This window comes from Ambystoma mexicanum, chromosome 4p (assembly GCF_040938575.1).
Source record: "Ambystoma mexicanum isolate Mex_15411 chromosome 4p, UKY_AmexF1_1, whole genome shotgun sequence".
NCBI lineage: Eukaryota > Metazoa > Chordata > Amphibia > Caudata > Ambystomatidae > Ambystoma > Ambystoma mexicanum.
The window spans coordinates 204,382,576-204,406,037 of record NC_090927.1 but is presented as its reverse complement, the minus strand read 5'-3'; the positions used below and the strand labels follow the sequence as shown (position 1 = coordinate 204,406,037).

The following is a 23,462-nucleotide window of genomic DNA, read 5'->3' as shown; positions in this document are numbered from 1 at the left end:
GGGTATAGTTGTGCTGTAGTTTCAGGATATTTTTAAAGAATAAAATACTCAAAAATTGCCAGTTAACGTACATAATGAAAATCTCCTGTAAAGGTTACCTGAGTGGCACGAGCTACTCGCTGCTCTCAGCTTGCATCAGGCTTTTCTTTTAGCGCTGTGCCATCTAGTGGCGCACTTGTGTAGTAACATACTTCAATTCTCTTGGGGTAATCATTACAGTCCTCTAGTGGTAGGTTGTAATGTCTAAATGGAGTCCCGTGAACACGTATTATCATGTTCCTTCCAATTTCACTTGTACAGCTCCAACATAGGGCATGCCTATTATTTCTAGAACTGCCGCTTTATCAAACTTCTTTTCCCTGAAGCTATTTAGAAAAGCCTCCGTGACGTGTCTTGCAGTGGAGATACTGTATTAAATTATGAGACCGGTTCAAGAAAGTCCTGGCGTTTTATTATAAACGAGTTGAGCCCCTGGGAAACGGTATTGTTTTTGGTAGGTGAACATGTTAACCGGACATTTTACAATGTGTAATATTCCTTAAATGTATAGTTTTTAGAAATATGTTGGTACCATCAAGTATAAGCCAGTATAATTGTATCTATCAACATTAGGATACATGGGTGGAAGGCTGGAGTGGTTTAGAGAAGTACACTAAGGTGTTCAAATTCCCAGGCTGTGCTGCAGCGAACCAACTAAACCAATTCTACTCGCATTTGCCTACATGTTGTATGAAGATCTGAGGGCACTAGATCTCTACTTTGACAGGGTTTTTTTGTATGTTTTTTTTTTAACTTCCACTTTTCTTTGTTGTCATATTTATTCCTCTACCTGCATCTTTGTTCCTGTTTTTCTTTGCACCTTGTTCGCATGGGCGGCGTGGCGATGCCGAGGGAAACCACAGTAGATGTTGTCACTGCTCTCTGATGGCTTGGCCGACGAGGTTGTCTCCCGCCACTCTGAAGATGCAGGGGCCTCTCCAGCTATGCAGTACCAGAGAGGCCTTTCGCGTCTGCCAGCACTGAGAGCCGTGGTCTGTCTGTTGCTGCGTGGTGCAGGCCAGACTTGGGCCTGGGAGAGCCAGGGAATTCCGGGGTAGTGCTGAGCCAGGGCCGAGCCTGGGGGTCTGACCTGGCCCTTGGAGCCAAACACGAGCCGAGCTGCGTAATTGCCCATGCAAAACTGCGGGAGGAGTCTGGGGGCAAGAAAAGGGTCCAAAGGAAACTGTTGAGAGAAAAGGGGGAACAGGAAGCAGGAAAGGGGACTAAAAGAGACGGGGGCAGGAAAAGGGGCTATGGTGAATGGAAAATGGCAAAATGCTAGTGTTTAGGGAGAGCGCAGTGGATGGCGCAAGGCAAAGGGGATGGTGTCATTTTGGGGGACGGGGAAGCGCTTGTGATTTTGGGAAGGGGTGATGGGACAAAGGGCGTATTTGCTCCAATGGAGCGGTAATCCAAGCTGAAGTAGCGGCTTCAATTATACGGCTTGACCTCACTCCATCCAGCTATGCTTTAAAATACGGTCAGATGCTGCTCGTTCTTCTGCTTCCAAAAGGCCATATGGAGATACATGGCTATATGGAAGCAGCTCACCTATGTTGGAGATGAGGTTGGGTTTGAATGTGCCCCCGTTGGCTGCTGGCGCAATGTGGCACCGAGTTAGCAGGCTGACTGGGCACATTGTTTCTTTCAACGATCCAACTCCAATTCATGCAAAGAAAATACACGAATACGATTTGAGTTGTGCAGATGTAAACCAGTGCACAAGAGGAGGGTGTGTGTGCGTTTATGTATGTAGCATGTGGTGGCGGGGATAGACAAGGCATCGTACACAGTTGACCTCCCTATTGTTCTCTCCTGGCCAGACTCCTCTATACCCCTTGCATCACACATCGTCTCCCCTAAGAGCACTTCCCTCAAATGTTTCTCCTACCTACTTTAAAAGTATGTGAATGCCCAATGAAAAAGGGGTTGGGTGGTCCCCTTTATTGCAAATAACTTTGCCATTGCACCTTTACCGCTTGGTTATTTTTAACCCCCCCCCCCTTCCCCCCTCATCATACCGCCGTTTGAATAAAATGGAAAGTTATCAAAAGTGACGCAACGAAGTGTAAGGCAATCGGTAATCGTAGCTGCACCAAAACGAAATACATCAGTAGAAATGGGTTGCATCAGGTGTGGAAAAACTAGGGGGAGAGGGGGTGTCATGTGGATGACATTAATCAACACACAAAGGCCAGCCAAAAATCTGTGCTAAACAAAAAGCTGTATTAGGGATAGTTTACAAGTTGGGCCACAATAACAAACTAGTAGTGAGTTGGGCCAGGGGTCCACAATGGGTCCACACAGCGCAATACACAATGATTCTGCTTAGAAAGGGGAAGCACAAAAATACTCTTATTATAGGCACAGAAACACACTCGAAAAATGAATCCAGCAGGTAATACTATCACGCAGCACTCAGTTATAAAACATATATACAGTCACCTTTGGTTTGTAGAAAGGCATACCATTCACTTACATACATAGGAAGGTAATTAATTGTGCAGTAAGGAAAACCAGTTCACAAGAATGAAGACCCCAACTTTATAAGTCCAATCCCTATGTTGAATGGGGCCTTATGCTCAAAAGTCACAAAGTTCCTTTAGGAGAGGGGACAAAGTCAGGAAGATTTCTTGTGGTGGTGAAACATTTTCCAGAAGACTTCTCAAGGATTTTACAGGTAAGTAAGATAATTGTTATATCTCTTAGAACAGCTTTTAAAACCAACATTCTAAAATCGAGAGAATGGAATGAATCAGTTTCACAAAGTTAATCATAGATCATAGGGGAGCTAGGGGCACCTGTAAGTATTCACATTACTCACCGCCTTTACTCCAAATTTACCAAGTGATTTGGCAGGTCGGCTGGGAGTCGTTGGCAGTAGGTTTTCCCACCATTGACTCCAGTAGAAGATGCCCAGGAACTGCGGATGCAAAGAAGCTTCTGGTCGGGTCCAGGAACTGAGTGCACCCATTCCAAGGAAGAAATGCAGCATGCACTAATGCGGGCCTCTTCAGGACACTACTCGACAGAAGGAAGCTGGTTCCAGCAACAATCACTGCACACAGCAGGAGTCTCTGCAGTTGCGAATGAAGATGGCCCTGCGGGACAGGATCCCTTAATGCTGGGAAGCAGAAACTTAGCTAGCGACCACCCAATTTCCTGACGAAATACACAGAATAATGCTGCTTCTGCTGCGGTTGTGGTCGAGGGAGAATTCCAAAGGCTCAAAGCTGCAAGAATGTGAGAAGACATCAAGACTGGTAGAAGCACCGACAAGGGCCTTCTCAGATCAGGTAGTCAGTGCTGCAGGGCTTCACCGGGACAGTTGCAGCAAAGGTCACCAAACCTCTTCAGGAGTCATCCACAGGTCTTCAGTCGGCTGCATGCTACACAGAATACTTGGCCCCAAAGCTGATCTAAGCGATGGCAGCAAACTCTCAATGTGGGGAAAAAAACATTAAACAGGTTATCATGCCATGCTCTTTCTGGAGAGGAGTGCCTACTACCTCTTTTGAAATCTGACCACCTGGAATGTCTGCAGTACTCCTTATCCTAAATTCAGGTGAGTGATCAAATTCAGTCCTCCGATAGTAAGGATCTGCTCCACTCACTCAGCCAGCAGTGGACCACTCAGGGACCACTCTGGGTTTCACTCATGCATGCACAGAAAACCTTTAGGCACCACAGTTTGTAGGCTGGGACCAGACGGTCCCACCTACTTCCTTTGTCCACACACAAATGGCATGCACTAGCCAGCGAAAGCTGCAGCTTTCCCAGGCAAATGCATTACCATATTGGGCATTTCCTGACCTGAGAAGGCAGGAAGAAGGCCACGAACTAAAGGACAAGCAAGAAATCTCACGGGTTTGGCCATTTTACAACATTATCCAAGTTTAGTAGCCAGATGCCGCAAATGTGAATGTGCACACTAAAATAAATGCAAAAAAAAATGTAATTGCTGCCACCAGCTAGTCTAAAGTAACCAAACATCCCAGTTGTACGAGTCTAGAGTGACACAAAAGTATCCCCATTGCAATGCATTGTAAAATGTGTACAATGTTAAAAAGTTACTAAGGATGGTAAAACACCAAAGGGAGACCTAGTTTCACAGTACTCAGTCTGAAGAACTAGTCAGTTTTTCCAGACCAAATAAGCAAAAGGCCAGCGAAGGGAAGCTGAAGGCTTCACTTCTTTGTAAAAAGTCAGGACAGCATCAAAAACATAAGCGAGAAGTTTGGGGGTTCATAACATATGGAGGGAAAATTGCCTAAAAGAGAAATCTTTCCTAATGTGACCCCCTTATTAATTAGTTGAGGGAGCATTTTCTTTAGTCTGTTATCTAAATCTAGCAGTAAAATGGGTCTGTAAGAGGCCAATCCAATTTATCTTTCCCCGCTTTTGTAATGACTGTGATTAATGCCTCCTGCATGCTACTAAGAAGGCAGTTTTCTTGGTAAAGGTGTTTAATGGTATCTTGACGGTAGAGGGCTAGAAGGTTTAAAAAAAAGAATTTAACCATATAACAGTCTGCCCCTGGTGATTCACAACTTTTCATACACTTGATCGCTCCCTTATTCCCATCTTTCTTTATTTATATGTCTAGGGAGTCACTTTATTCTGTAAAGTCTCTTGGCATAACTATCTTGTCTAAATCCATCCGTATGTAATCCATTTGTCCCTCCTGTCTCTAATCTATATAATGCTTTATATTATTCTGTGGTCCTGTCCCCAATTTCTACCCCTTTGTATGTGTTAGGCTAGATTTTCATTTCTGTGACAATCTCCTCCACATGCGAGCCCCTCAGCACTTTTGTAGGACTACTGGATTTTTGGTCTCTTCTACTGAGTGAATTGGAACCTTTTTCCTCACTCACTCATTCTTTTACCCTATCTTTTGGGATACTTTGTATTTCTTGTTATACATTTTTCTTGGAGTTATACTATGAGACGCGGACACACAGGACTCCTGGTTTGGTTATAGACTTTTATTAAATGAAAAAAAGGGATGGAAAATGCCTCACTATCCCTATGCCAAAAGGTTTTTTCCCTACCTCAACCAAAACTAGGGTTCTGTCCGTTGTCAAGTTTTCCGAATCAAAACGTACACCCGCGGAGCTCCTGCAGAGGTGCTGCAGTGTTGGCGAGAAGTCTGCCTTTGCTGTTTGCTGTTTTTACTGGAGGAGGAGTCACCTATTAGAACGTGCTCTGGTACGCATGGCGTACTGCGGAGCAACTGCAGAGGTGCTGCAGTCTAGGCAGTCTATCACCTCAATGGACGCCAGGACCGATGCAGACACCTCCGCCAGTCCGGCCCGGGAAGACTAGGGCCGCCGCTTGAGAAGCTCGAAACTCCACCGTTACGGAACAATAAACCTAACACCAGATGTTTCTGCATATCACCCCGGTACGTCAGATAACAATGCTTTAAAAACAGTTTTCTGCAAGGTGCAGCCACTTTCTGCCCCCAAACAACTTTTACCGACCCTGCGGCTCCATGCATCAGTAACCGCTACTGTGGCGCACACATCTATCGAGGACGAAGCAAGATCAGAAGCCCCTGCACGCACTGTGTATACATTTGGACTTCACACTGGCATATTAACTTCTGCTGCAGAAAGTCTCAACTCCAAATAACACCCTGGAAAAAATAACCTCCATGGTGCCGGATGACCCCATCCTTCCGCCCCCAGTTCTTACCTGCACTTGCTGCGCCTGAGCCATCTGTCGGAGGAGAGGTGGCGACGGCCACCACAGATAGTCTGGGGTCGCGGCCAGGGTCAGGGGAGGACCTCTGCAACGAGAAATCCCTGGTGGCCGCACAGGAAACCCAAATTGGACTCGCTGCGGAGAGGGACATGGGCGAAAGCCTGGCAAAGGTGTTGCCTGGACAGTGCAGCGTGTCCCAGAAGTGTGGAGAAAATCTTCTTCCCCTCGACGACCACGTACTTGCAAGACAGGAGGAGGGCAGCTCCGACCTCCACGTGCCTATGGATGGGGGCTCACAACTGGAGTCCGTCGGGACAACAAAGTTGTTTTTTGAGGTCCCCATTGAAGTGCATGTACGCCGGTATCCTTGCGAGCGGCTGAATACTGCAAATCGGGACCTGGAAATTGACGAGTCTGAAAATTAAATTGAAAGCGCAATGCAAACTGAAGACGCAGTGGGCACTAACGCTGAGGTGAGCCCACCCATCAGACCATACCGAGCAAAAGAAAAAGCCACAAAGCAACCACCACTCTGACCAGCTCGGCATAAACGAGCAAGTACGCAATTAGACATGAATCATCCCCAAAAGAACATGGGAATAAAAAAAACACTGGGAAAACATATCACACAGAAAAAACTGCAAAAATCAATATAGCCAACAAGGAAAACGAGAAAGCGCAAAACAAGTAATAAACACTATCAATCAGAAGTCTCTCCCAAAACCTGTGTTCACCACCGCACTTAGAGATTTCCTTAACAAACAATGCAAGAGAAAGCTGGACAGAACAGGAGAACTCTGATGCTGAAATCCTGGAAGCTATCCAGGAGCCCCAGTCAATAGCGAAGTTTAGGAAAGTCGACGAAATATTAAGTGGCAGATCTTAACACTGAAACAAGCCATTGTAAATCTGCGCCAACAACCTTGGAAAGACACCCAATTGTAAAACATACACCCAAGTTGGCTGACATACCGAAGTCCCACCTACAACATCTTGAAGCAGTCACGGAGGCAGAAACACCAAGGGAAAGGAGGGAAAAAGCACATATGTTTTCTTGGCCCCTATCAAACCAGCCAAAACCTCAGACTGTACCATAAAGTACGGCTGGACACGTATGTATTTGGGTAAATGGGCAAACTACAACACAAAGACGAGCATTCGAAGATCGGCCTTCAAACAAACTTTCTGCAACTGAACAAGCCACAATTATTAAACTAGATAACCCCCCTCGTACAAACGACTCAGATTCTAGTGCCCAAAACGGAGCAACAATGGCCAGTTCAAATAAGGAAAAAGAAATCTACAACTTCACGCCGGCCCCTGGACAGAATAAAAGTCACGAAAAAACTAATAGTCACTCGAGTCGGAGAGAATCATTGCAGACGTCTCAGTACTCGCCACTCAAAAACAGAAGACTGAGCGAACTTCCTATGAACAAACCTAAAAAAACAGACCTTTTGACATATCTGCAATAACAGTTGCATTAGCACCTTTCAGTAAACTGTATGAGTCACTGAATATGTTAAAAGATCATATAACGATTTCAGCAATGATGCATACAAAGCTCATGTTTCTGGAAGGGTACATTAGCGCCATGGAAAAGCGATTTAAAGATCTGGCAGCGGAACAAGCCACCAAAAACGCAGGCACTTACAAAGAAGGGTGTAACTCGAAGGCTTGCTATACGCAGGCCCAAAGAAATACTGAGGTGGGCACACAAACTTAAGCGGATCGAAACTTTCAAGCACCATCAGTACCAAAGGTCCAAGACCTTAACAAACAAGACGACAAAGGGGGTAGCAAGGATGTAGGTCATTGCCCAGCCTGTGCTCCTCCCGTCCAAGTCCCAGTGACCGTTACCTCCAGAAAATTGACAGACCCAAAGACTCAAAGTTTGGGGGTCCAAGAAAACAGAAAAATGGCTCCCATGAGGAACGACTGTGTCATTAGAGAGGGCACGTCACCGTTTAGGGTGGTGCCGCGACATAGCTCCACCATATTCACCTTGAAAAACCGTACTCACCCTGACTCTAACAAAAATCTTTCCATCTTCGAGTACTTAAAAAATAAACCAAAAAAAACAAGGGACGATACAAGACAAATTACGCTAAGTTTACCAGCGTCAAAGGAAAAAAGACCTGTGGGTGTTAGCACTACCAAAATCCCCATCCGATTCCAGCCCTGAGGAAGTTCCAACCCGCCGCCCTGGCCCCCCCCCCCCTCCCCGCCGTGGGGACGAGGAAAAATCCAGATGCAAAACCCGCAAACAAGGATACCTATGTGCTACTCCGGGTAAATTGCTGAGATCTGTGGAGGATTTCCTGGTGGATAAGGGGTTAATGAACATAAGCCAACACCTTTCGAGTGACTCAGAAAACCCACAAGAAGAAAATATTATATCTGAACGAACGGACACCAGCAATCTAGCAGAAACCGCAGAAGCGGGAAACTCCCCCGATAGAGGTTCGTTAGTCACGAGTCCAGTAACGAGCTTTCTCCCCTTGGAAGAAAAGTGTAAAAAAAAGACTACAGAAACAAATTGGGGCCTCAAAAACACCTCTGTCGCCAAACAAAGAAAAGCGGACATTGGCCATAACCACAGTAAAAACCACACCGTAACCCACTCTACTCTGAGAACTAACAAGTTGTCTAGAGGGAAAAGAACTCCACAAAACTTGGAAAGAATTTCTGAAAACAGGACTCTAAGACACAGATCAACAACCTTAAGAAAACGGACTGAACAAGCAGAAAATCGTGCTTCCAGAATTCGTAATGGAAGAGATGATGTACAAAAGAGCACAAAGCCAATAGCTCAGACAGGAGAGGGGCAGGTGTGTGAATTTTCAAACTGGAACAAACTGATAACCATGAAGAGATAATATTGAACAGAACAGTTTTAGAACTTCTGCATTACACCCCTAATCTCAGACCCCTACGGACGGAAGAACTTCTATTGGTAGAGCCATACCATATGGGCCACAAAGCAAAATCCTACCTCCACATTGACTCGCCAGCTACGAAACTCATGACACAACAAGTAGAGAACAACCTCTTGAGTCTGGGCTACGTCCTAACAAAGGTACGGGAAAAAACACATTACGCTGAGAAATGGGATTAAAATAGAAAACCGGAAAAGCAGTCTAATAACTTAAAATCTAAGTCCCGCTTTGTATCACGAACAAGTGATCAGTGCAGAAACAGAAGCTTCAAAGTCAAGGACCAAAACGATTCTCAGACAAAGAACAGAGAAATCGGACACAAGACACAAAACGGACAACCAGAAAGCGAACGACAACTGGATTACAAACACAGGGCGGAAAAATCATCCGGAAGTTCCAGGACGACAGACAAAACACCTTTTGCAGATACACTTGAAAAAGACAGATATCCAAGCGGCCCAATGCCGACACTGAAAATAAACTATTACACAAGATCTGAAACCCACCCTTCTAAAACCGATGGAAAAGGCCACCGTAACTGCTCCTCTGAACCAATTGTGGGCATGGATGCCAAAGGCATTAACATCACATTAAAAAAACAAAAAAGCAATACGCCTGCCCATTTTCAAAAACTACAAAATACAAACGACGTGGAAGTACCGGAGGTTCTGCACACGGATTTAAGGATGGCATCCTGGAATACGAGAGGACATGAACATCCTATGGCAGTCGGAGACATAGATCTCGGAGCTTTTGATATTCTTTGTCTCCAAGAAACGTGGCTGACTGAAAAACCGAATTTAGACGGCTACGCCCTTGAAATATCACCTAAACGGAAAGGGCAGAAAGGGCGACTATCTTCGGGACTTATAACAGCTGTCTGCTCAGGCAGTGGCATTCACATTCAAGAGATCCTCTCAGCAAACAGTTCCCTACTGGTAATTCTCACAGATTGGGAGCAGATAAACATGCAAGAAGGTAATAAGGTCGACACACCAATACTAATTATCAATACTTAATTGAATCCTCTAGTGATCACAAACGAGATCTATCAATGTTGGAAAAAACAATCGACAATGCACTGTTGGACCAACAAGCCGTGGTGACGCAAGACGCTAGGAAAAAGTCCACCTCAGAAGAGCGTGGCACCCTTTGGACGGAACTCATGGAATCAAGACAACTTCTTGACACAGGAAAGCTGTTCAATCAACCCAACCGCATCCCAACTTGGGAAAGAGAGGGCGCCTCTGCTTCAATAGATTACATCTTTGTATCGCGTGCCATGCTGCCAGGAATAACCTTGTTTGAGGTGATAAAGACCAAAGTGATCACAACTTACTGACGATAACATGGGCGACTGTCGCCACTCAGAAAATAAAAACAAGTACTGAAATTGAATCCAACACTCAAGGTAATAGTCAGGCTGAGCGCAAGGAACATTAAAGAAAAACTCCAACTACTTAAATTTAAAAAAACACAAGTTTGACAAAATCTTGGTGGAGAAAAGACGCGAAATGTGTAAAATCAAAAGACTGGTGTCAAAACATAAGTCTAAATTTTATTAAAATATGCTGCAGGAAGAATTAAAGAAATACAAGGCCTGGATTAAAAACTACCGGACAACTCCGTACCAGAAAGACTCATAAGCCATGTTGAAGATGGTGAGCGGCCACAACTCACATGAATTTTAGTCAATGATAAGGTCAATGGAAACTCAACTTGAAGATGCCATCTCACAGTGTGGGAGAAGCTACTTTGGTGGCGTATTTAAAAAAACCTATTCCACTCACCCCCAAATTACATTGCCCTAAAAACAAAGGAAAAGAGCCCCCTTTGGGACGATTTACACGACAGACGCCATCGAAGAGGTGATACATAAGCTAAAAACATCAAGAGCCCCGGGCCCAGGTGGGTGAACGAACGAACATTGATTTGAAGAACCACCGCGTGGAATGGGCAACTTTTATTAGTACAGTCTTCAAGAGGTGCATGGAGCCTAGCTCTGTACCATCGTCCAGGACATCGATAGTGGTGCCCATCTTCAAGAAGGGGAGCAAAGAAGACCCAAGAAACTATCGCCCGATTTGCATTGCTTGATGTAATCGGGAAGGTCTTCGGCTCCCTTCTACTGGCACAATTCCAATCTTGGGCAAAAAACGCTACCTGTGACGACCCATTTCAGACAGGCATCGGAACCTCGGCCAACATTATGCTTCGAAGTATTATAAAGAGCAAGAGACTGGAAGGGAGCCCAATGGTTTCTCTCGCATTTTTCGCCCTGGCTCAATCGTTTGACCAGGTCGACAGAAAAACGATGGGCAAACTTTCAGCTTGGAACTGCCCGCCGTCAACTCTGGACCCGATTTAAAGCTCTCTATTCGGAAACCAAAATGAGAGTACATTTGAGTCAGCATGGCTTCTTATCGGATGAAATACCCATCACAAGAGGGGTAAAACAGGAATGCCCCCTTGCTCCGGCACTCTTCATAGCATACCTTGGCAACTTTAAAGACACAGAAGAAACTGTGGGATCATTCCCGTCAAAAATTGGACAAACAACAATATCCCGCTTGCTGTATGCGGACAATATGATTCTCCTTTACTACACAGCAATTTGTTTACAAAGACAACTTGACAACCTTTCCAAGTACATCTGTCTAAATAACTTGGAAATCAACAAAGGAAAAACCAAGGTAATGGAGCTAGAGAAGTCAAGAAAGAGAAAAGAAAATCTAAGATGTCACCTAGAGGTCTCGCAGATTGAAAGGGTAACTGAATTCAAGTACTTGGGAGTTATGCTTGATTGCTCCAGAGCAGAAAATACAATGCAGCGTCGCAAGCTCGTGCAGTGGATAAAAAATGTGGCAGTTTTTCCTCTTCTACCAGCAATTCAGTTTGACACCTACCCCAATGTATGGAGTGGAAGCGATGCCAAATATTACGGCTAATATCTGGCAGAAACTGGAAGCTTATTTCTGTAGGTCCGTTTTAAATTTACCAAAGTCAACACAAATGTCTGTGATCAGACGCGAATTGAGCTTAGTATCTCTAAAAGCAATGTTTGAGATCAACAGCATGATGCTATTTAGGAAAGCATTGCTCCTAGATAGCCCCAGGATCTACAATCTGATAAATACGGAGACAAAAGGTGCACGCTGCAAAATGCTGAATGCATGGGCTGACAAAAACAAAAAAAATCTGGCAACGGCAGAATGCACAGAAGAGGACTTGATCCAAAACCCACAAAGGGTTAACAAGAAATTGGAAGAGCTCGATTGGATCTATACATTAGAAACGGCGACAAAGAATACATTGACAACTTGCCTTCCAATAAACCCTAAAAAATTAAACGAAACGCAGGACTACATGAAGAAATTTCCAAGCAAAGCATTAAGAAACGTGTTCTTAAGTGCACGTTTAAACCTCTTGGATACGAATGAAATTCGGGCGGTTAGAAGCAGACTCTGCAAAAATCAAGAGCAGAGTGAAACCATAAGACACTTATTGTCTTCGAATTTCCTGTGTTTCTGGGCATGAAGAGTATATTTAAAACACCTAAGCTCTACATTTCTCCTATGTGAGGAGACGACCTGGTGGGTTGGGCTCATCTCTGAAGAAAAAACATCATGGATAATAGCGACGACAAAAATCCTATTGAACGCATTAAGGAAAATTGAGCAAATAAATGTTTCACCATAGAAAATAGCTCGCAGACTTCCTGATTACAGAATAATGAGCATCTTTCAGCATGTCATTTTTCGCCATTTGCTATTCTCAGCCATTTTTCTTTTGAATTTTAGAGAAGAAAAGTTTGACAAAACAACCTTTTGTAAAATCACTGTGATCTAAAACAAAAAATAAATACAAAAATAATTACATCCTGTGTCCGATATCGTATCCTAGCCCTCACACTCTGTAAGCTAACTCTGAAGTGCTAAGGGTATTGTCTCTGATTTTCAAAGTACACACATGTTCAGCTCCATCAAAAGGGGTATACATTCAACCAAAAGGTCTCCATGCACAATATTAACAGTTCTATGGACTGACTCTCCTTTCTCTTCTGTCCAATGAAATAAAATTGGAAAGTTCCAACAAAGAATAACCAGGTTCCTTGTAGCCCAAGAGGGTAACTCCCTCCTCCTGGTGCATCCACAGTTCCAGGGAACAACTCCCTTCCCCAGATTCCTTCTTCTATGCTAAAACAACTCACGATCCCAAAGGTGTAACTCTTCCATGGGTTTCTTTTCTACTACTTTGAGTTTGGGTGCAGATTCCAAACTCGCCGGTCACCTGTTGTACTCCCCCGACATGTTTTCTTTCACTTTACGACTTAGCCTTTCAATCACTTATACAGTCTTTCACACACTTAAGTTTCCTGTAGGGTAATGCCAGGGTTTCAACACTTCAGCTTGCCTGTTGTATGGTGTACTCTCCTACCAGGTCTCGAATACAGCCTTTTAATCACTTGATGTACAGTCTTTCAATTGCTTTACTGTTGATTTCATTCAGCGTCCTTTCTTTTACTTTCATGGAGCGGCATGCATTCTCAGGCACCCCGATAACCAGTTTCTCTTCTGTGGCTTACCGGGTGCTTTGAGCGTTTCTCGTGCCTCTTAGTTGCTTCTCCGGGCTCCCTGGTGGCTCCCTGGTGGCTCATCATACGTCCCGTTAGCCGAAGTATCTTTGCTGTGTTTGGTTCCCCTCTGTGTGGCTCCCACTGCTTTTCTGAGACAGGCAGCGGGTCGTCTGCCACCCAACTTTCCTTCACACAGTAAGGTTTCACTTTCACCGGCGGGCTCTGCCATAGCTTGCTGTCCGGATCTCCCTCCCACCGGCTGTCGGCTGTCGGGAATTGTAACTTTCGGCAGCTTGAAGCAGTTTCCAAAGACTAGACTGCTCTGTACGCTTGTTGGATCTTGTCATCTTCATGGCTCTGTTCCTCTTTCTCGTCTCAGTGATAGTTACAATATGATGTTGAGGAAGGTGACAATGAATCACACTGGGAGTAATCAGTACCGATCCCTGCCTCTTCCTTATCTCAGTTATCAACACATCACTCCCTGTTGGATATTGCAGACTGTATGAAGCAGACATTACAAGGTTTTGAGGGTGAGTGTCAAATATGCCATTAAGGAGTAGGGAACAGAAGGCATATCCCTGAAAGGAAAAGGGGGGGACATGTGGTTTCCTTCAATGATGTCTTGTCATCCCCCCTGTGGGTCGCCTCGCTCCATGTGGTCCTCCCTCATATAGCCACCTCCAGGGTCCTGATTGGGTAGCAGCTGCCGTTCCCTGGCCACATGGCAAGAGGCTATTCCAGGTAAAGGAGTGATGAAGCCATTGAATTCATCAACCAGCACTCTGTGCAGTGTTGCTGGAAGTTGGTTATGGCCGAGAGCTAACATGAATGGTTGGTGGCATTGGTTTTATCCTACCTACTTTTGTGAAATGTTTACTCCCAGGCTGTAGCTGCAGTAGTGCATGGAAAGATCACCATTGACCCAAAACGGTGACCGTATTCTTTTTTCACCATTGCTTGTCCCTTCTTGGTCCTTCTGCCGTGCTGGGTGGGGGAGGTCCTGGTTTGACCCTTATCTTAGACTGAAATCCTTTGTGAAGCTGGCCAAGGCGCCAGTGTGCCTGTGAGGAATGGTGCATGGGTGCTGATTGTCTGGGTTCCTGCATAAAAGGCATGAACGTGATGGTGAAGACACGCTGACCCCTGGAACAGAAGAATCGACGAGGAAGAAGAGATGTCCGCAGCCGCTTCCAGACGGCCTTAGATGACTGCTGTGTAATCGCTGCTGCTTGACCCTGTCTCCCAAGCGTCGAGAGAACTCTGAACATAATAATATTTATATAACATTTAGTGTATCCGTGTTTCTTTGGCCTTTGTGTATACTCTAAGTGCATTGTATCACCTACAGCCCTTTCTCTGTCCTAAAATAAGCCTGGCTGCGCAGCCATTGGCACCAATAAAACATGTGTGGTTCAGGCCTATACTAAGAGATGGAGCCCTGTGTCCCAAGTGAGTCTTCACAAATCCTATCATTGGTGGACTTTTGTAAAACTCCTTTCTAACAATCTGGTATTCCCATCTGTGTCTCAAACTCCCACAATAGAACTACTTGCTTTGCTAGTAGCTTGTTGGCCAATAACTTGTCCACATTGTCCCCCTTTTCGTAATATTGTTGCCTCAAATATCTTCATTCTTTTTCATTGGGAAGCTTGATTTTCTTATTGTGTGAACCTTGTCCTAATAGTACGCCCCTAATTGTGGCTTTAAAACTCTCCGATACATATGTTAGCTCCAATTCCTTGCATCATTCTACTCAACAAAAATATTTAATCTCTTCTGTTATTCTATATATCCTCACTTTATCGATGAGGTGATTGTTGCACCTCCATCGTTGTTTTGATTTACCTATTGGCCATCCCACTGGCACCTCTCTGGAGGTGACCCCAGTGGTCTGGGTAAAAAATGTTATCCTCACACAGCTGTCTGGAGGGGCACCACTGGCTATGGAAGCTATGTGAAGGTTAGGTTGTGCTGGGTATGTGACCAGCTGTTATGGATAACATGCTATATGAAGGACTATTGCGGCTATAACGAGGTTTTCAATAGTCAGTGTCTGGGTGAGAGGCTGTTTAAGCAATGGGCTCCTCTAGATACTCCTGCTCGACCAAGAGTAATGCTATAGGAGGTCATGCGTATGAATTAAATGTATATATAGATGCGATCTAGTGGCTAAGCTGCATACCAAAAGAATAAGACCGACCATTGTTCCATGTAGTACTGAACAAATTGTATATACACCCCATGCTTTATCCCTGTAGCAGTATGGTTTCTGTAAACGTGTCTCAACCATGCCTTAAACATATAATACTGCTCTATGTACAATGTTTCCCTTTGGCTGTGCTCTGCTTAATAAACATTGCTCAAAATCTAAGAATCAAAATGTCAGTTTTGCACAAATACCCCACACAATCTTTATTGGGCCACAAAATTGCTTGTGATCGAACTGCTGTCTGGAAAGCTTCTCATACATTTCAATGGAACCGCCGGAATATCTGCTGACTCTTTTGTGATCCAGACTCATTTTTAATCAGTGAGGTCTTTTTTAACCTCTCACTAACTTAGCTCATTTCCATTTGGGGGCACTGGTTAGTCGTTAAGGCTGCCAGTTCAGAGGAGCCTGAACGAATACCTCCCTTAATGATAGTGCTTGGGAACACTGTGCTCCCTTTCCTTTTTACTTGAAGGATGTTTTCCTATTACCAGTTTAGACCATACAGCCTTGTGGTATCTTATTTTTACTCTTTTGCGGGTGCATTCTTGTTCAACTTTATTTCTTTTCTTCAATGTGGCCTTTTGATCATTATATAGTGGCTTAAATAGCTAACGTCATTGTTTAAGGCCCATATTTATGACACTGTCATTGATGGCAGTCTATGCCTTTGGCAGCCGTGGGAAATTGTCATATATGGTTGTGGTCTTCAGTCTCTAGCCAGGACCTGGGATCCTTCCTTTATGCCGTTATGTGCCCGGGAACTGCTTTGGACTGGACAGAGTTCTAAGGGGTTCAAGCATTTTATCTTCACACAAACAAGAAAACGAAAGAAAGGGCATTGTAGTCATGAAACAAAACAATCACATTTTGAGTGGTATCACATCACCTCACCTCTCTGCGATGTTAAGGATTTCCCAAGGGTTCTCGAAACATAGTGTCCCTTGGTGGTCAGTTATGGATTCCCAAAGGTTTCATGCACCCTGTCTCAACTCTTGTTTATTAAAGTCCTTGTGGCAAGTCCTAGTTTCTCTTACAGGCCACAAACAGAGCGGTAGCTCCTCTGCTGGGGTAATTTGGAGCCACCACCTGCACATTCCACAAACAAACCTGTGTTCTGGGTCCGTCTGCTGCTCTTCACTAGATTTTAGACTTGCTTCCCTCGGTAACCCTGACTACGTCTTGCCTGGTTCTTGTATCTACTCTCTCATCTTCCTTCTGCCTCATGGCATCCATGTCTCCTCGTTCCTTTTTATTCTAACCGACATACCTTATAAGGTCTCATCAGGGTGTGCTGTTAACACTTCCTCCTCAATGTCCTTTTCGCATCTGATGTAACCGCTTCCCCACTACCACCTACACCTCCTTTTGTCACCAGCTCCTCCTCAGTATTGCCTCCCGATCCTGATGTAACCACCACCACCTCCTCCTCACTCCCATCTTCACCTCCTCTTGCACTGCAATCTTCCTTGTATCGCTCCCCACCGCTGCTTGCCACAATATCCCACACTGACTGGGAATTATGGTTTTTATACGAATGTTGCCCTAAACCCTGTTCGATTGGGCTTTTTCCAAGGGTCTGCATCTGTGCTCCACAATTGATGTGGGACTGGAACTCGCCATCTGTTCTGGGTTCACCTGAACATACTTTGGACCTTATGGCCGGCCCGAGCCTTTATCGGGCTTGGCTGTGCCACCATCTGGGAATCCATTTCATTCTGCTTGTTACTGCTTAGTAATTCCTAGCAAAGACAGAGATCCCCCGATTCCCTGATATAGGAGTCTGCAGTTGGTAAACCTTTCGCCAGTCTTTCTAGTTCTCTGTAATATGAAGTGAATGCTGTTTGTTTGTGAATGTGCAACTCTGTATCCTCATTAAGAGAACTTGGTCAGTGGACAGTGTGATAGTAATTTTGTATTTTCGGGACACCATGCTGCCGAACAAAAAACAGCACCATTGTGTCCCAAGTGAGCATTTGGGAATCTGGAATCAGCAAACCTTTCCATAAGCTTTTGAAATTGTTTTCCCTTCTGCAACAGGATGTTTTTCAAATGTTCCATTGGCTTTCAAATATCTTTGTTCCCTTTCTGGAGGGCTTTGGGCCTGGCTTGAGCGGCTCTTTCACAAACTGAGACCAGAACCACAGACTTGGTGTACCCCGCTGTCAAACGCAGCCATCTCTGCATCTGTGACCCCTGTGCCCCACACGCCAAAACCAGCTGTGAGAACAGTCGTCCCTAACATTCTAGGCTGACAGTCATTGGTCTTCTTGTCTGTGGCTCAAGGAGCTGGCCTGCATACTTATGTTTCCCCCCAGTTCCCATTAACTCCAGTAGGGCGTAAAGTCCTCCCTTGCAGCAACCCTAGCCGTACCTTTACATGGAGTCTTACAATTGGTAGCTGCCTTCTTTGCCACGGGAAACCTGCAAGTACTATCTTATAGTGTCACAATCTATCCGCCCTTGACGATTATATTGTGCACTTTAATACATTTTCTGAACTACTCGTAAGCATACGAATTGTGTGTGTGTGTGTGTGTGTGTGTGTGTGTGCGTGGTGTGTGTGTGCGTGCGTTTACCTGGGTCTGTTTCATAAGTAAGGATATATTTGTTACTCCTTTGTGGATGATCTGTTGCTTGACAACCAATGTGTAGGTTAACTGAACTTTACACCATTATCCTGATCTCCTATGTCACACAAAGTGAGTTTGGTTAGAGTTTGGATAATCCCTTGTAGTTCTACTAAGTGTTCCCAAACCCTGTATCAATAGAGGTTCTGAAAAACCCTACTAACGGTTGTTGATATATATATTCCTGATTCCCTAGCTTGGAGTACAGCTGTTGAAAGGCTGTGCTGTGAGGAATACTAGGTAAATGCATTCTCCCTGAAGCTGGATTATCTTGTTGTCTGGAAAACATCCTTGGCATTGAATTCAGTTTGTGGTTGCCAATGGAAAATAACCCACATTGACTGGCTAGAACATCAATTATGTTACTAGGACAAGCACGCCCTCTGCATCCACCATACTTCTCTTCCTGAAGTCCATTATGTTCATGAGAACTTCAGCTGCAGGCCTGACCTGCCAGGCAGACTGCTTTATTAGCATTTCCTAGAGAAGGCTGTCCTTCACAATGATTTAATACATATGCTAATATATTTCTATTTCTTAATTTGAATGTTGTAGAATGTCAGTAAATTATAAATGTGTATTTTATACCCGAGTGCTGAGCAATACTGAACAGCAGGTATACCGTGTTAGTGCGTATAATAGGAGCATTCTGCTTGTTTTGGTGCTTTTCTCAATGAAGTCAGAAGATTAACCTAGTTTGCCTCCTCTCTCCTTCAGATTAAAATTCTCCAAGCAACAGGGTTACCGCAACATCTCTCTAACTTTGTGTTCTGCACCTACACTTTCTGGGACCTGCCTGAACCAGTTTCAGTGGCCCCCGAGGTAGACCCGACAACATCCTCTCCAGTCAGCAAGGAACCGCAGTGCATGGTAGTCTTTGATCACTGCCAAGTAAGTTGGACAGTATTTGTATTGTGATGTTAAATGTATTTTCAAATCAAATTGATGGCTGTCATGTTCTATGCCTTTGGGAGAGTTCTGTATCCCTGCCTATATGGTGTGCATGATGCTTGGTGCATATTAAGTTCAAGGCTTCACAGTATATAGTGTGCCTATGTGCCGAAACAACTCCCCCGCACACTATCCCCCACACACAATCCTCTAAACAGCAAACTGTTACAACCATTGATGACCGTATGATAAAGATCTGGTAAAACCTTTTGCACTCTGCCTATCTGGGATACTGGCTATACTTCTACCCTATGATATTTAATCCGTTTCACTAGGGATTGCTACAGTTTTATATTTGTGCACTGTGATGAAACCTGTGGAGTCTTCACAGAATCCCAGTCTAAAGTCTCCTCCCATGTGGCCAGGGGAAGGTGGCCCCTATCTGATCCTGAACCTGGGGGTGGTATTAAGAGGGAGGATCACATGACAGGAGAAGGCTATCAAGGGAATGTGGTGACTCCTTCAGGAGAGGCTCAGTATCTCTCCTATTTTGAGGATGGGGACCCCATGGTGCCTGCATGTTTAATGTCATCTTGCCGGTCAAATCTCCCCATCCGAACATTCCCAAGATATCAAGATGAAGAACCCTTTACAAAAATAGGTAAGTAAATGACATGGAAGACAGGAAGTCAATATTACCACTTTTACTACTAATGATACTTTATGGGACTCCGGTTACAGACCTGAGAGAAAATCTGTATGTCCTTTAAAATCTTCTCTTAAACATGTGCCATGCATGTAAATCTCGTAAGCAATGTAGATTAAAGGGAGTTAAAATGCTAGGAACATTATGGACTGCTTATCCCATAATGCTCAGAGTACTAAAACGAGGAAGAGGGATCAAGAGTTTCCAAAGCGTGAGTTGCGCTCTAGTTGTCCTAAAACCCACACCCGAGTGGGATCTTTGAACAGGTAAAGGTCTATCCGGTACGGGCCAAGAGAAAACAGCAGGGGAGACTGCAGAGGAGACATCAGGAGAAACAGCAAACGACGCAGAACGAAGCAGGGACTGAGGCCACCTCTGTATTGAACAGCGGAAAGCCATGCTGAGAGCCTGGAGGAGGTTGGAATCCTTAACTGCAGAGGTCGCGAATAGCGAGAAGCAGTATTGGTGCCGATGACCTCAAAGAGAGATGCTCCCTGTGTCTGAAAAACGCACTCTGGCGTGTGGAGTTCACCGGTGAGCTTTACGGGTTGTGCAGACTCTGGGGACAGACAACGAGAGCCATCGCATGCTGGCGGGAGCTGTCAAACTCTACGGATGTCCTGGTGAATGAAGAAACGGTGCCAGCGTGTCAGAAGGAAACACCAGGAAACCCCTGTGTGTTTGTCTAGTGTCAGTAACCCTGGGGTGCTCCAAGGGAGACCGCTGAACACTTTCAAATACCAAACAGTTGGCTGTAAGCAAATTGGGTGCAACTCTCCTATTATGAGATGTCAGATTGTAGATTATTGTGACCCGCATTGGCAAAGCCAAACTGGGGGATATTAAGTAATATTCTAACCTGCATTGCCTAAACTAAAGAGGGGCAGTAATAAATCAAAGAAGATACAACTTCCCTGAAGAGGGATATTTTATGAGGACATTGTAACCTACATTGGCAAAGCCAAACTAGGCTAAGATTAACACCCTGGCAAGTGAAATACCTTGAGGGAGGGAGTTGTTAATCCTACTACGAACAGCCAAGTGGTTATATTAAATAAAGACAGATACAGCAGGAAAAGGGCATCTATAAGGCAGTCTCCCTCAAGTCACCCAGCTACCTCGCAGAGAAACTCTGCATCTCTGGTGGACCACCAGAAGCCAGCACACACGCAGACTTCAATCTGCTGCTGCAAAAAGGAAAGGACCAGAAAACAAGCCTTCTCTGCCTGCACCCCAAGACTAAGGAACCTCCTCCCCGTCAGCATCAGACTCACACCCACACTCCTACAATTCAGAAAAGAACTCAAGACCGACCTGTTCAAGGAGTATTTCCTCCTCAACAACTAGACCACCTCATTGCTTCTCACACCACGTCGCTAGGTGCTGCCTGCCCCTATCCTCCCCGCCACCCGATAAAGCTATACCGCTCCTCTGTCCCCCTCTTTATCCTACCCCCCACTGTATATCTGTTCCATTGTTATCACTGAAAAGTGCTTCGTTATGTATCTGTATTGGTGTATACATCTGTAAAGTGATCCATTGCTTCTCGAAGCAGGGTCTGTGCTTAATAAATACCATGATAATATTAAAAAGGCACTTCTTGTGGTTAGGAACAAGGGGAAGAGAAGTATAACCTGCATTGCCTATGGCAAATCGATCCATGTGAAAACTAGCCTGCTGGAGAAGGAAACTATAGACCAATTGTGTTAGCAAGTCTTACCACAGAATACAAATTGTAGAAGTAGGAGTTTTATCCTGGCAGGAGAGTACACCAGGAAAGGGACAATGAGTGGTAGTCCTGGCAGGTGAGTGGACCAGGAAGAAGATAACTTGAAGTCTAATGAATGTGGTATATGGTTGTTACAAAGAAGTGGAAATTCCATTATAGTGTTTGAACTGTGGCATAACCATCCTGTTTAAGTTTGAAAAGGAGTGTGGGAGCCCCTCTACTGAGAACTAACATGGGACAAATACTCTGTTCTAATGAATTTCTTCAACTCCTGTTTTAGCTCCTGAGTGGAAGAAATTCCATAGAAGAGGTTATTTTATCCATGTTCGTTCTCGAGCGGCTTCCACACTGCTTTGTTATCCTGACTAAGAAGCTGCTTCTTAGGAGGAAAGATAGTTTAATGTTCAGCGAACAATTGTTTTGACTTTCAACTGGAAGAGTGGAAAGAAAGTAAAGTTGCGTTGTCAAATACAGAATATTTTGAATGAAAAAACTTTTAATTTTACTTGTAGTGAAACCTGGTTTATGAAAATAACTTTATTGAAATTGAACTTTAATTGGACACATCCTGAATTTTTCCAGGGAAAGGGGATCCATCCCTGGTCACAAGGATTCTTGGTTATAACTTTTGTGTTTGCATTTCAATATTATTGTTGTGTAGTTCTATCGCTAAATGATTCCTGTATGATTTGTTGTGTGTATTAGTGTGAGGGACAGATGTTTCAGACATTAGGTCACTTTCATTAGCTTGTTAGGTAGGGCAACCTCTGTTAGGCTAGGGAAAATTTGTCTCACCCTTTAAAAAAAAATGGCTATTTGTGACAAACTTATGCCTAAGTGTCCATCTCACATGCCTGACTCTTCACAGCAACCTTTGGGAAAGCATATAGAATTGAAGGGTGGGGCACCTGAAGGCTTCACCCTAGTTGTACCTGGGTGTGTTCTTCCCCAGATATTCTGAAGGCGGTGAGCTGGTGGGAGTGTTGAATGTGCCTTTTGTGTAAAATAGCTGCACAGTCATTATGCCACATGGCACTCTTCAGTCACTGAAAAGGACAAAATGGTGGTGTCCTTTTCCCTTTTTGTTTCTCAAAGCCCTGAGAAACGTATGCCTGTCCCTTGCACTCTGCAGGGTTGAGGGATATTTCCATAAACGGGAAAGGACAATGTCTAGCTCTGGGGTTAGGAGAGCATGATAGCCCATGACCAGTTGGAGTTGTGCATTAAAGTTTAATAAACTCCTTGTGTGTTTGGTAAGAGTTGGCATGTGAAACCAACAATGGCAGAGGCCTGTCACGGAATGGGAGGGCTTTCTTAAGTTTGAGTGGAGCGTTGTTTGTTATATGTGAATAGGAGAAGCCTCCCTGCCCCTGTGGGGTCAGAATGTCTATTTAAACCAGGACCTCTCACAATTACCTTGTTGACTGAGGTCATGCTGCTGTGGCTGAAAGGAGACCTCTGTCTGTAGGACTACACACAAAGCTCTGAGTGCCATTGCTTCTCCTGCCCCAAAAGACGAAGCTCTGTCCTTTCTTCTTAATCAAAGGGAAACTTGTTAGGTGCTCACTTCCTCCGGCTTTGCAGGGACAGCGACCCACTATCTTCAATACAGGCAGCCCTTTGGATCTGATTTTGCTGTGCTCTTCACCATCCCTTACGGGAGTGTTGGTAGATGACGCCTGGTCTGCTGCAGCTGTGGATCCTCGGCTGTCTTCATGAGTGAGGTGCAATTTGGGACTGCAGGCCGACCAAGCTGCTGGAGGGCACGCAGCCTGGAGCCCTCAAGACTGCAATTGGTGGCTGGTAATCTGACCTGGTGACTGCTGTAGTTACTCTGCTCCTTCTGTATATACTCTGCTTCCACCTTTCAAGCACACAGTGCTGCTTGAGGGGCTCAGGAGGTGAGCCTCTTGCCAATTCTTCAGGGAGAGTTTTCTGACAATCTCCATATAGGTGCCTGTCCAGTGCGCTTCCTCCTGATGGTATTTGCTGATGGGTGCTGGTCTTCTGTAGGGTCTTTTTTCCTTCCTC

At 44.7% G+C, this 23,462-nt stretch overlaps 1 protein-coding gene across 1 annotated transcript in view; it reads left to right on the top strand.

Moving 5' to 3' along the window:
• KIF13B (kinesin family member 13B) overlaps positions 1-23,462 on the top strand; it is a 1,451,009-nt gene that overhangs the window by 839,348 nt on the left and 588,199 nt on the right. The window contains exon 22 of the mRNA XM_069605712.1: positions 18,823-18,996. Coding sequence (XP_069461813.1) covers positions 18,823-18,996 — 174 coding nt within the window. The remainder of the gene's footprint in view (positions 1-18,822; positions 18,997-23,462) is intronic.